This window comes from Bos mutus, chromosome 22, assembly GCF_027580195.1.
Source record: "Bos mutus isolate GX-2022 chromosome 22, NWIPB_WYAK_1.1, whole genome shotgun sequence".
Classification (NCBI taxonomy): domain Eukaryota; kingdom Metazoa; phylum Chordata; class Mammalia; order Artiodactyla; family Bovidae; genus Bos; species Bos mutus.
This window is the reverse complement of record NC_091638.1, coordinates 11,016,008-11,031,221: the sequence shown is the minus strand read 5'-3', so window position 1 is coordinate 11,031,221 and position 15,214 is coordinate 11,016,008. Positions and strand designations below refer to the sequence as shown.

Genomic DNA, 15,214 nt, shown 5'->3' with positions numbered 1-15,214 from the left:
CTTCCTGATTTGAATTCCAGCTTTACTACTTACTAACTTTAAGACCTCTGTTTCAATTTCCTCATTTATTTAAAAAAAAAAAAAATTAGTAGATTGTTATGAGGATTAAATGGCCAAAAACACTTAAAATAATGTCTCGTATAGGAAGCACTAAATATGTTTTCCTACATTGTATCCACTGCACACACACCCTCACCCCAAACTTTATACTCTTTTAGGACAGGATCCATATTCTCTATTTCTGTAGTCTTGCCTCAGTGCTTTCCACAGGAGGTGCTTAGGACACATTTGTTCAGCTGAACCCTACCTGGCAATATGATAATGATGATCTAATGGGAAAACTTGAAATACTCAATGATTGATCAAAATGATACATATCATTTTTTTATATAGTATATCTTATTCTAGAAATCATGGGAAAGCATTAATACGACACCAGTAACACTCTACAATAACGTTCATAAGCTTTATTCATAATAGAAAACTTCAAGCAGCCCAGGTGTCCATCAATAGGTGAGTATCTACAGAATATTCATATAGAAAAACTACACAACAACAGGTAGGAACAAACTACTGATAAGTACAGCAAGGATAAGATTCCAAAAATACTGTGCTGAGTGAAAGAAGCCTTCCACAGAACAGTGCACTCTATGAGGCCACTTACATGAAAATCTAAAATAAGCAAAACTAATCTGTCGCATGGTGGAAAAAAATTAAACCAGGTTGCCTCTGAGAGGAGCACCACAAGGGAACTTTCTGGGGTGTTGATAATCTTCCATAACCTGTGGCTGGGTTTGGCACATACAACTGTCAAAACTCAGTCAGTGCACATTTGAGGCTTGTACATTTCATTTTATGTAAAATTCACTTCAAAAAAGAAATTATAAACACTGATCTCTAGATAACGATATGCATACTAAAACATTAGTACTGTGGCCTACAACTTTGAAAGGCATCAAAAAAATAAAATAGATTGAGGTACAAATAGAGGAATGAATATATGGACAGAAAAAAGAGTATGGTAATGAATGCATCAGTGACAGAACTGACGCGTTAGGTACACATATGTTCACTTTATAAAGTTCTTTCAACTTTTCTGTATGTTGGAAATGTTTCATAACTATTGAAAATAAAATTAAAAGCAGTCTTTCACTTCTAGCAGTATTCAAAAACAGTAACGAAAATTTCAAAATTTAATTTTACTACTATAATTTCTTTTTAAAAAAATTAATGATTTTCAAAACCAGACTTTTTCCCACAACCTAAAAAAAAATAACAGCATATGAGAACGGCCATTTAAATTCCTATGTTTTGCTCTATTGAATTTAGTGAAAGTCAGTTGTTATTTTTTGTTGTTTTTGCTGAAGTTTAGAACATACAATGATATGTTCATTTCAGGCATGAAACATACTGATTAGATATTTTTACAGATTATGCACCAAAGTTATTACAATATTACTGACTCTATTTCCAGTGCAGTACATTACACATCCCTATGACTTATTTATTTTATAGCTGGAAGTCTGTAGCTCTCTATCCCTTCGCCCATTTCGCCGTGCCACCACCCTCCTCGCCTCTGGCAACCACTACTCTGCTCTCCATATCTCATTTTAACAACATATAAATTTAAATGAGGCAATGCATGGCAAAAAAAAAAAAAAATTATAGCTGGGGAGACTGATGTTTTTGTCAATCTATGATAATTCCACTATCAATAACTAATCACTAGTCTCTGGGCAAGTAATTTAAGGTTTCATGCCTAATATCTTATCTACACAATAAGACAGTAATACTAGATCCTATAGTTATCCTAACTGCCACAACACTAAAACTATAATCAAACTATTTCACAGCTTCTCAGATAAGGATGAATGCTCATATATACTTGTTTTACAAACTATATTTTTCTCTATTACATGGTGGCATACACTGATTATTTTCAAATGTCTGAGTTTTTTTTAAGTCTGTCTAAGGTAAAATGTCCGGAGAAGGCAATGGCATCCCACTCCAGTACTTTTGCCTGGCAAATCCCATGGACAGAGGAGCCTGGTGGGCTGCAGTCCATGGGGTTGCTAGAGTCGGACACGACTGAGCGACTTCACTTTCACTTTTTACTTTCATGCATTGGAGAAGGAAATGGCAACCCACTCCAGTGTTCTTGCCTGGAGAATCCCAAGGACAGGGGAGCCTGGTAGGCTGCTGTCTATGGGGTCGCACAGAGTCGGACATGACTGAAGCGACTTAGCTGCAGCAGCAGCAAGGTAAAATGTCAACCTATGAATGAAGAGTCATTTTGATTAGCTGAATGTTATGTACTGATTACCTGAATTTTGTGTACCAAATTAAACTGAAGAGTTAACTACTGTTAAGTATAACAGACATTTTTTTGAAAAGGGTATACTACACTTTTCTGCTATTTTAGATAAAGACAGTGAGTAACCCTTTTTAATAACATCTCTGCCACAAACTGTGTGCCAAAATCTACTGATTTACAGAAGATGATCTACCCAGTAGTAAGGGGGTCACAAGCAGCTACACTTTATAAACTCTTGGGCTTGCTTTTCACCATCTCTTCTACCTTGGTGTTAACTCTGATTTCCTGCTCCCAATTACAGTAAGCATTCTACCTGCTTCAGGGATATCCATTGTTCCTAATTTGCTAACAGCAACCAACAACCAACCTGTCAGAATTTTGTATAAAAGCAAACAGACTCTGAGTGGAGGTGTCTCCTTGTAACAAGAATTAAATGAGATCATGTACATAAAATGATCAACAACACCTGAGACACAGTAAACGCAATAAACACAACTAACTTTCTGAATATCACACAAGTTCATTCCTCACCTTAATCAAAACTTAAGTCTCTCCTGAATTTGATCAAAACATTGGTTGTTATTCACTCTAGTTTTTGCATTCACAATTGTATTCAATCTGTTTGGACTATTCTACAATAGAATAAGCATTCTAAATAATATTTTCTGATAAATATTCCTCAAAGATCACTGGATCTGTCCAGTAACATTTAGACTGATGCCTCCCAATATTTTACCCCTCCTTCAAGGCACTTGCAAGAAATTATGTATTTGTAAAAGGAGAGTAAAAAAGTTGGCTTAAAGCTCAACATTCAGAAAACAAAGATCATGGCATCCGGTCCCATCACTTTATGGGAAATAGATGGGGAACAGTGCAAACAGTGTCAGACTTTTTTTGGGGGGGCTCCAAAATCACTGCAGATGGTGACTGCAGCCATGAAATTAAAAGATGCTTACTCCTTGGAAGAAAGTTATGACCAACCTAGATAGCATATTCAAAAGCAGAGACGTTACTTTGCCAACAAACGTCCGTCTAGTCAAGGCTATGGTTTTTCCTGTGGTCATGTATGGATGTGAGAGGTGGACTGTGAAGAAGGCTGAGCGCCGAAGAATTGATGCTTTTGAACTGTGGTGTTGGAGAAGACTCTTGAGAGTCCCTTGGACTGCAAGGAGATCCAACCAGTCCATTCTGAAGGAAATTAGCTCCGGGATTTCCTTGGAAGGAATGATGCTAAAGCTGAAACTGCAGTACTTTGGCCACCTCATGCGAAGAGTTGACTCATTCGAAAAGACTCTGATGCTGGGAAGGACTGGGGACAGGAGGAGAAGGGTACAACAGAGGATGAGATGGCTGGATGGCATCACTGACTCGATGGACATGAGTCCGAGTGAACTCCAGGAGTTGGTGATGGACAGGAAGGCCTGGCGTGCTGCGATTCATGGGGTCGCAAAGAGTCGGACATGACTGAGCGACTGAACTGAACTGAACTGAAAAGGATTTGGGATTAACTGGGGATGTTTCAAGGCCCAGGGACTTGGCCCAGAATCTGACTGGCCTCCCTGAAAAGAATGAGGTTCTCAGCTCACAGGTAAGCTGTTCATGGAGTTTGGGAAGCTAGACAATACTTTAGAATGTTTAGTCTGCATGATTTAGTTCATAAATCAGACTGTTGAGAAACTGCCCATGTTCGTGCTCCAGGTCCACAGAATCAGCAATGTTACTGCCCTACACTAGACACTGTTGAGAATAGCCAGGTTAATGATGAATAATCATCAGTAAAGCCAAAAATAATAAATGTTCATCTCAGACACTGCTATCATTAAGATTTTTTTTTAATGAATTTCTTTCTTTTTTGGAAGGAGTCAAAAGAAGGTTACATGAGTCCCACTCTCCAAATAACTTTTTAAAGTCAAAGATAAACTTAACTCGCTAGTAATAAGATATTCTGCATTAGAACAAACTTTAAAAGAAAATGCCATTTTCTTCACATCCCCATTCTAGAATATGTAAATCAACATGTCTTTCAGTATGGCTTACTCCTAATCTTTTACAACTATAAAGTCAGTCTGTTTTTCAAAGTTTTATCTTCGGTGCCATTAAGTTTTTAAATGAGCAATAATGGAAACTTACAATACACACACACACACACACACATGTATTACTTCACTTTAAACTTTTTCCAAGAAACCATCAACAAACTTGGATTTACCATACATACTGTATCAAGTGTTTGGACATCACTGTTTCATTGTAAAGTCAAATGCTAATAATATAGATTGACTGACACTGAAATGACTTGCTCTTTCTTTTAAATAACATTTAAAACAAACCTGAGGAGTTGTGGGTTCACTTCCATTAACACTGTCGGGAGATTTTGTGGCTTGGAAAGACGCATTCTAAGAAAAACAAAGAAACACTGTAAAGAGAGGATCAGAAAACTAAAGTTTTAAAACCGTTAAGAACAAAGGCCAAGTACCAAAACCTATTAGACACACGTATCTATTAAACAAAATTAGTAACTGCTCACTTATTAGAATTTTTTCATGCAAGGCAAAACTAGTATGGTAAGTATTTTAGAAAATTCATTTTGCTATTTTATCTGTAACTAAATAGCAAGGATTAGTATGTAGCAAAATTTACAAACTAATCCCATGCCTCCCCCCATTACCATCACCCCAGTTTTTTCCCTCAATACAAAATTAACATCAGGAATTCAGTCAGCAAAACTCATTCAAGTAGAAAACTATCCAGAGGAAGTAATGTCAACTGTTCCTTACAATTAAATACTATTTAAAGTTATTCGGGCTAAGCTCTGAAAAATATCTTCCTAATAAGAAATGGAAATGCCTCATTCATTTAAAGCCACCAGTCTAAATGAAATTGGTAGGACAGTTTTCAGAAAAACTTAAAATTAAAAATAATTTCTTCCACAAATGAAAGGTTTTTGTTCTGTTCTGTTGGTATGACAAATGTTCTAAGTTACACAGCATTCTACTTATTACATCAAACCTGTGTTAGTTCCGTAAGGTTTGATATTCTTCGAGATTCAAAATTCTACACTATTCATAATACACTAAGTGTCTAACTAAAATTAAACCTACAGAAGCAGCTCATGATAAAGTAACATCCATGTTTTAAACAAAAGCATTCAACCAAATACTAGTCCCTATGTTTCAGTAACTTGGTGCTTAAAAAGTACCAAGTTTTCCCCTACAACCTCTTAGGGCTAACCAAGAAAAGGTCAAATATATGACTCTTCTTATTCTTAAATACAAGTGGGGAAAGCATGCAACTTTGCAAAAGTGTTCTCAAATTTTTGAACTCTCATTAGGTATCTGATACTATGAAATTATTAATTTTCGCTGTGATAAATGTACTATGATTTTGTAGCTTTAGTCTTCATCTTTTAGAAATATATACCAAAATAGGTAGGTAAGATTTCTGAAATTTGCTTCAAATAATCCCATGGGGATGGGGGAGAGGGGTATCTGCATGTGTGATGAGGGCGGGAGGGGTATGGTTAGGGAGGTGTGAGGGGATGGTATAAGATAGCCATGAGTTATTATTTGCTGACACCGGACAATGGATATTGGGGGAAGGACAAGTAATCTTATGCAATTTTTATTGCTATTTCCACTCTTGCTATATGTTTAAATTTTTCCCTTATAAAAGTTTAAATACCTTGCCCCTCTAACATAAAAAGAGCTATCAAATTTTATCAGTCCAAGACACCTCCTTAAACTTACACAGGGGAGAACGGTTAGGGGAATATAGGAATTAACTTTTATCTTCCTCTTCTCTGCCATTTCAAAGAATTAGAAGCTGGATACACGGCATACATTTGTACAACATTGCAATTAATGCTTTCCAGCCCTAAAAATATCCTACACTACACACTCTAAAATAAAAGACATATTTCACAGAGATCAGCAAGTCTCTCTGCCAGGCAATTGAAAAGTAATTGTCTATGTGCAGTAAAAATGCTTTATGTATACTTCATATTCAGTTGCACAGAATATTAAAAAGATGTTTACTGAAGACTAAAACTTTAATAAATAAAATTAAATTAAATGAATTTTATTTATCAAGGGAAAAAAAGAAAAGTAACTGACCTTTAAATTATGGAGAAAGCAAACAAGAGGGCTCCATAAGATATTCTATTTTATGTAGTAAAAAAACCTGGTACATTATTGTGATCCATACAAAAACAGCTATTCTACAACTGTTTGAAATACCACTCTACCAAACAAACAGCATAATATTTAAAAACTTTTCTTTCCTGTACCTATATTTTAATTTACTTGCTATACTATATATCAGGCTCCCCTGGTAGCTCAGACGGTAAAGAATCTGTCCACAAGATTCTTGCGGGAGACCCAGGTTCGACCCCTGGGTTAGGAAGATCCCCTGGTGAAGAGACTGGCTACCCACTCCAGTATTCTTGCCTGGAGAATCCCATGGACAGAGGTGCCTGGAAAGCCCCAGTTCATGGGGTCGCAAAGAGTCAGACATGACTGAGTGAGTAAGTGCAAAAAATACTATATATCTGAATAAATGCAAGACAACTAAAGAAAGTACTGAACTATGTTACCATGAAAATGTAAGTTAGGAATCTCTAGAAACAAAAATTACAGATATTGTCACTACATATAATGCCTTCTTCATTTCTGCCCTGCAAATTCTTTCTCATCTTTCAACTTTCAAACACCTCTTTTTTTGTGAAGCCTCCTATGGCTGGCCTGAGGGACTAACACATTTCCTATGCTTGTATTTTCTTCTACAAAGCCTTACTTCTTTTGAATTGTTAAGCGTATTTTGACATTTTTGTCTCAGTACTAACTACAAACGCTTAGAGAGCAAGAACCCTACATTTGCCTGACTGATAGCAGAGGCTCAGGAATTGCTTCTTAACCCCTTATGCAGCCCATCTTTCAGTGCAAGAAGACTTCTGAATGCCTCCCGGCAACAGAAGCCCAGAGAACTAGCTCAACACATGTCAATACTCAATGGTCACCAACACTGTCTCCTGGAGGCAATTGTGAGATAACAAAAAAATGTTTCTGAAGTGCATTTAATTTAAAAGTACACACAGGTTCCCTGCCAGATTTGTCTTCAATTATAATTTGTTACATCTTTCAACAATCACTTTTAACTGCTGTAAGGTTATACCATGGTTTTATGTGAGGAGAAATGTTATTACCAGAATAAACAAACAAACAAACAAAATTTAAATAAGATTATCACAGACTTTTAGCCTACTTACCATATTTTAAATAGTTCTAAAGGCTTCATTTTAAAATTATTAGCATTTTTTTGTAATAGGATAGGTATTCAATATGAATTGTTTTTGTGTACTTATGGAAGTGGACCTAGAAGAAGTTCTATTTTTTTTTTTGTCAAGCCTCCATTACTACTACATGAAGTGGAACATCATTTTATATTTTTAAAATAAGTTGGTAAGTTATCTCTAACTGGGACTCCTGTCTCCCTCTCAGGACTGAAAACAGTGAGGTATAACTGGTAGCCCAGAACCAAGAAGAGACCTCTATTCCTGAGAGCCAACCTAAGGCATCACAAGAACTCTCAGCTGCTTTCTTTCCTAAAACCCAGTTGAGAAGGAAGGTAATACAGCATTGCTACTGGCCACATGCAGACCAAGTCTTTGCTGGCTGCATGAATAAGTATGTGAGTGCGTGCTTAGTTGTTCAGTTGTGTTTGACTCTTTGAGACCCCATGGACTACAGACCGCCAGGCTCCTCCATCCGTGAAATTTTCCAGGCAAGAATACTGAAGTGGGTTGCCATTTCCTCCAAGGATCTTTCCAACCCAGGGATCAAACCTGTGTCTCTTGCATCTCCTGCACTGGCAGGCATATTCTTTATCACTAAGCCAAGTTGGAAGCCCCATGATTAAGTACAGAAATGTTCTAATTTCATCACCAGCTGCTTAATAAATTAAACCAACTCTTATTGTTTAAAAAAAAACCTCAGTCCCAGTTCAGCTGGTGTTCATTCTAACACCAAAAGCTAACCTTACTTGGCAATCAAACTTCTAACTTTTAACTTGCTAAATTTATTAATTTAGCAAATTTTCCAAAGTGGAATTATACACAAGATTCAAAATTGTATGAATTCGGTCAGCTGAAAGATAAAGAGTAATTTTTTCCTTTCAAATGTTTTATACACAGAAAACTGGTAGTCTCCCAAAATAAGATGCAACTAACTTGTTATAGTAGACCCCACCTGCCTACTCAATATTGCTTAATTACGGATTTATATACAATGATTTTTTCATTCCTAAAAATGTGAGTCACATCTCAAAATATTCTTGGCCTCCTACCATGAGTAGAACAGAGATTCCTAGCAATACGTACCTCTCTTAGTTAATGAGCAAACATTCCCTAGGGAGGAAAACTTAAGAGTTCATACCAAGTGAAAGTATTCTTCGCTATGTTAATGAAAACAGTGTTAAATTTTGTTGCTGTTAAAAAGCTAGCAAACACACACCAGCCATCAGAACTCAGCAGTTTACACTCTGGTTTTTTTAGAGCAAGGTTAGCAGCACAGCACTGAAGATGCTTTGAGAGGTGGTCAGTGACAAGCAACATGAGATATGCTTCTAGAATGACCAAATTACTCTGTTTCCCCACACAGGGAGTGCAGAAAGCGGTGGAAGGACTCACCACACTTTCAGTCTGGGTTTTAGGCTGCTTGGAGGAATCCAAAGCAAAGATAGTATACTCAGAGAGAAAAGCAGGCTCTGCTATCATCCCGGCTAGGAGCTGTCTCATTCAGGGTAATGAGCAGAGGCATAAACATAAAATAAAGGATGAAAAACAAATCATAAGGGCATGTTGCAAAGTTCTCATCCCACAAGCACGCACACACTCCAGTGGCCTTGCACTAGCACCACTCCACCCACAGAAATAGTAAGTTCCTGGGAAAGTTCAGGGAGATGAGCTGAGCTGTTCTGGACCTCAAAACTCAACTTTAAACAGCTTGCTTATTGACAGACAAATGATGTATGCAACAGGCACCCTAGCATACACCACGTCTGGCAATTCAGCATTAAAGTCTACACCAATAAGAACAATTCATGGTAAAGAACACAAAGTCTTAAATACTGAGCTGCTCCTTTCTATAGACAGAAAAAGACAGCATGGAAATTTATGGGGCAGATAAACACACAAAACTTTAATCATTTATTTGTACTTATATACAAATAGTCTTCTCCAATACATACAGCAGAAATTTTTAAAACAAATTTATAGTAAGTTTTAAGGATAAATCCTATTATACTACTGATAGCTCTTTTGATATACATTCTTATCTGCATAATTTTCTTTCATAAACTGTATACTATATACCAAAATACTATCATGATTTAGATGTGTAAGAAATTATAATTAAAATGAACTTTTTGATGGTGGGGGTTACACAAACACACAAGTAAAAAATAACATTTCTAATTATTTTTCCCTACCTAGCCCATTTTGGGGCCTGCTTTTTTTTTTTTTTCCTGCCCACAATTTTCTGTTCTTTTTCAGGAAATTATTATTACTTCATTTACCTTACTGAAGATACTTGTTTTTCAAAGTCTTGTCCAGACTGCCCTTTTAATTATTTTAATTTCACCTGGAATAAATTGTTACAGCCCAATTTCTGTTTTTATTGGTTGTCTTCTCAGCATTTCTTTTATCATTTTCATTTACAGGCTCCTTTTCAGGAAAGCATTACCCTTCCCCTTCCTTCTGTGCTCATCCCTCCTTATCCAGTCAGTCTGACTCCCTGGGGCCCAGTCTGGGTTTCCAGCCCCACAGCAACACAGAGGTTATCACAGATTCAGTCACTAAGCCCATGTGAGGGAGGTATGGTTCAGTTCTTGGTCACAAAGCCTCCCTAGAGACAGCAGCTTCTCACAATGGGCCACAGAGAGCTCTAGGCAAAAGCTGGGAAAAGCTCTTCTCAGCTGCCTTTCATGCGTGCCGTGAGCCCCACTTTAGCCTCTGGCCTGTAGCACTAAAACAAATTCTGGCAGCACAGAACCCTCCCGGTCCTTCTCAACCAGCGTTCAAAGAGAAAATTAAGTCCTAATGCCAGACCTGAGGCATCTGCTAGCTAGCATCCACTGTTATACGTCATGAATTAGTATATCCCCTATGTACTACTCTATCCTCTTTTAGGAAAGAGACCCTAAAAAGCTTTGGGGTATTATTTTTTTGTCACACCGCATGGCTTGTGGGATTTTAGTTTCCCGACCAGGGACTGAACCTGGGCCCCAGCACTGAAAGTGGAGAGTCTTAACCACTGGACAGCCAGGGAACTTCCAAAAAGTTTAGAATCTTCTAGTAGCTCTACTGTGACGAGAAGAGGCCCTGTTTCTATCTTCCCAAACTCTGTTATATATAGCTGTTGTAGCAACAACTTACTTTTTTGAGTCAAATTTATTTCATTCTTATTTGCAGTAACGTATACATTAGGTACATAATACACTTAGAAAATACAAGAAAAAAAAATCCGCTATAGCAGTATATGAGAAAATACGCAGTACAGACTGAGGTTAAATCATTTTGATTAAATCCAAGATCATAAATTATAGCCCTATTTTGTCTATATGGGTAATTTTACTAAACATAAAAACATACAGTCTTTAAACAGAAAAGACAGCAAAAAAAGGACAAGGTGTCTAATGTTCCCTAGCTCTAATTAGCACTGAAAAGACCAAGGGTATATAAAGATGGTAAAAACTAAAAGAAAAAACAAACCCACATATCAAGCCAGAAAACTGGGAAAGTAGCAACACAGATTCAAGGAATTTCTGGTAAAGTCTCAGGGTACCTGAGACTTAAGAAAAATAAGTCATCAAAGATCAGCCTGCTACCCCAGTTAAAAAAAAAAAAAGATCAGCTTGCCACTGCAATCCTGAGGATGCTCAGTACACTCAGCAAGAGAATGGAACCAACTGGTTCATCATTTGTCGAACAGAGAAAAATACAGACAGAAGACTCATATTACTAATACCAGGGATGAAAGAGGGAAAATTACTACTGTGTTTACAAAATAAAAAGGATTACAAGGCAATAACTGCATGCCAACAAACTAAACAACATGGGTGGCATAAAGTACCAAAACTGATGCAGGAAGAAACACAAACTATTAACAGAACTGTAAAAAGTGAAGAGACTGAATTAGTAATCAAAACATTTATCATAAAGAAAAGCCCGGATCAGATGGCATCATTAGTAAATTATACCAACTATTTAAAGAATTAATACTAAGCTTAAAAAATATATATATATATATACACATATACATATATATGTATATGTATACATATATATGTATATGTGTATATATGTGTGTGTGTGTGTGTGTGTGTATATATATGAGGGAACACTTCTCAATGCATTTTATGAGACCAATATTTTCCTGACACCAAAATACTGAAGACCAACAGACCAATATCTCTTATGCTGCTGCTACTGGTGCTAAGTCGCTTCAGTCGTGTCCGACTCTGTACGACCCCATAGATGGCAGCCCACCAGGCTCCCCCGTCCCTGGGATTTTCCAGGCAAGAACACTGGAGTGGGTTGCCATTTCCTTCTCCAATGCATGAAAGTGAAAAGTGAAAGTGAAGTCGCTCAGTCGTGTCTGACTCTTCTCGTCTTCTCGACCCCATGGACTGCAGCCTACCGGGGTCCTCCATCCATGGGATTTTTTGGTGTCATTGCCTTCTCCAAATATCTCTTATGAATACAGACAAAAAAAATCCTTAAAAAAAAACCTAGCAAACCCAGCAATATAAAATTAAACACCATGAACAAGTGGAACTTATCCTATACAGGGTTGGTTTAACACCCAAAACCAGTTAATACAGTACATCAAACAAACAGAGTAAAGGACAAGGTCACAGGTCAATCTCAAGATGCAAAGAAGGCATCTGAAAAAATCCAGCATTGCTTGACGGGAAGAACATTCAACCAACTAGGAACGGCAGGGAATTTCCTCAACATGAGAAAGGGAATATACTAAACACCATGTTAGCATCATACCCAACGACACAAAGACTAACGCCTTCCCCCTTCCCTTTAAGACTGAACGCCTTCCCTCTGAGAGACAAGTAGGTCTGCTTTCACTACTGCTCAACTGAAGGTTCTAGCCAGGGAATTAGGCAAGAAAATGTAATAAAAGACAGCAGATTAAGGGAAGATATAAAACTGCCTCTACCTCCAGATGACGTGATCTTCTACAAAGAAAATACTAAGTAATCCACTAAAGGAATCATAGAACTAATAAGGTTAGCTTTGAAAGTCAATCCATTTAGGGGCAAAATTAATTCCAACTAATAAGTATCAGCAAGGTTATAGGATAACAAGATTAGTAATAATTTATAAAAATCCTATTTTTTCTGTAGAAGAACAAGAAAACTAAAATGAAATTAAGAAAACAATTCAATGTATATTAACATTAAAAAGAATATTTGTGAATAAATTTTAACAAAAGTAGTATAAAATTTAAGCTGTGAAAACTATGAAATTTTTTGAAAAAAATAAAGAAGATCTAAATACATGAAGGAGTAGAGGGAAAAGAAAGAGGAAATAGTAAGTTTCCAATTATTTAAATCTGATAAGTGAAAGTGAAAGTGAAGTCGCTCAGTCGTGTCCAACTCTTTGTGACCCCATGGACTGTAGCCTATCAGGCTCCTCCATCCATGGGATTTTCTAGGCAAGAGTGCTGGAGTGGATTGCCATGTCCTTCTCCAGGGGATCTTCCGACCCAGGAATCAAACCCGGGTCTCCCGCATTGCAGGCAGACGCTTTACCATCTGAGTCACCAGGGAAGCTCTGATAAGGATGGCACAAAAAGAAAAGTATAAATCTCTCTCTTTACAAACAGAGGAAATGTAAATAAAATAAGTATCAGACAACAACAGGATATTAATGCTGCACTCTGACTAGTAGAATTGATTCAAGGAATGACCAACTGGCTTAATATCAGGAAACCTATTGATTTAATTCATGTTTTATCATTAGAGCAAAAGAAAAAATATGAGAACTGAATAGATATCAAAGGCAATCTAACAGGCTTATCTTCTATTTTGATTAACTGACAGAGGGTAGGTAGGTTATAATCTAACAGTCTAACAAAGAAAAAAGCATATCCAGCTTTGAAAGTCAATCCATTTAGGGGCAAAATTAATTCCAAACTTATGAAAAAATATTTCTCACCCATCACTTTGGAAGATAATTCTTAATAATTCTTAAAGAACAACACCTTCAGAAGCCCCGAAACAAAGAATAAATTTCAAAAAAATGCTTAGGACCTGTCAAAACCTGAGAGTATCAGGAATCCCTGTTAGGGGTCATCACATGAAACAGTGAAAATTTTCTGGAAATACAAAGACAACTACTGAGGTAAGAGACGGCATTTTGTTTCTGAAAAATAGCTTATATCAAGAGAATAAGAAAGAAAAGGGGATATCTTTCTTGAAGCTTGGGAAAGCATCTAGTCCAAAGCAGCCTGATGCTTCATTATTTCCTTCCCTACAGTGTCACTCTTAATATAAAATGTCCTGTCTGTGCTGTTCAACAGATGGTGAGTATAGATAAAGCTTTTTCTTTTCTGTACAATAATGATCTTTTGTATATGATATACAAATTACAAGTATTTTCATACTTCTGAATTCACTTGCCCTTCACAAGAACCCTGTGAGAATGGATACTCATTTTACCACAGTTTAAAGCTGAGGCTCTGAGAAGTTAAAGGAAGCTGCCTAAAGCCACACAGCATGTAGGGATGGAATCCTAGGATCCTTTTCTACTCCAGGCCTGTGCTGCATGTAGGGAAGCAAAAGAACATACAGGACATGTGCACAGACATCTACTCACAGAACAGAATCCGTCAAACAACTCAAATACTAAAGTTCAGCAGGCAAAGACAGAGAGAGAGGTAACCCCCATGGGGCCCTAATCCATGTAAGGCTCCATCTGCTTCCCTCCCCTCTGGATGGGACCTAAGCAGAGACAGTGAAGCAGGCCACCCTGTCTTCCCAGGCTGCCCCAATAACAGCGCAGGAAGCGCCCACCACGTGCCCGGCAGCATGTGAGGAGAGGGACATGCTGTGCGACTGGCTATCCCCACAATCCCAGGAGGAAGGCACTGCTGTTCCCATCCTGCTGCTGCTGCTGCTGCTGCTAAGTCGCTTCAGTCATGTCCGACTCTGTGCAACCCCATAGTCGGCAGCCCACCAGGCTCCCCCGTCCCTGGGATTCTCCAGGCAAGAACACTGGAGTGGGTTGCCATTTCCTTCTCCAATGCATGAAAGTGAAAAGTGAAAGTGAAGTCGCTCAGTCGTGTCCGACCCTCAGCGACCCCATGGACTGCAGCCTTCCAGGCTCATCCGTCCATGGGATTTTCCAGGCAAGAGTACTAGAGTGGGATGCCATTGCCTTCTCCGGTTCCCACCCTACACATGAGAAAATCTAAGTCACTGAAAAGTTAACTTTCAAAGATCCTTCAGCCAGCAAAGCCAGACAGTTCCAAAAACCACCCCCTTCTCACTCATCTATTCCAGGTATTACTCCAAACAAACAAACATGTTCTCATTTTCTCAGAAAAGTCTTCAGACTGAGCCATAAAAGGAATGCAGGAGTTACACCTGTTGCAATACAGATATACCTTGAAAACATGATGCCAAGTGAAAGAAACCAAATGCAAAAAGTCACATATTGTGTGCATCCACTTGCGCGAAATATCCAGAAGAGCTAATCCACATCAGCGGTCACCTGGGGCTGGGAGAAGGGGAGAATGACTGCTTAATGAGTAAGCAGTTTCCTTTAGCATAATGAAAAATCGTGGAACTAGACAGATGTGATGGATGCACAACACTGTGAATGTAATA

General features: G+C 37.8%; 1 protein-coding gene across 1 annotated transcript in view; it reads right to left on the bottom strand.

Moving 5' to 3' along the window:
• GOLGA4 (golgin A4) overlaps nucleotides 1–15,214 on the bottom strand; it is a 110,552-nt gene that overhangs the window by 74,480 nt on the left and 20,858 nt on the right. Inside the window, 2 exon segments of the mRNA XM_070359639.1 lie at nucleotides 4,645–4,710; nucleotides 8,997–9,095. Of these exon segments, the coding sequence (XP_070215740.1) occupies nucleotides 4,645–4,710; nucleotides 8,997–9,095 (165 nt within the window).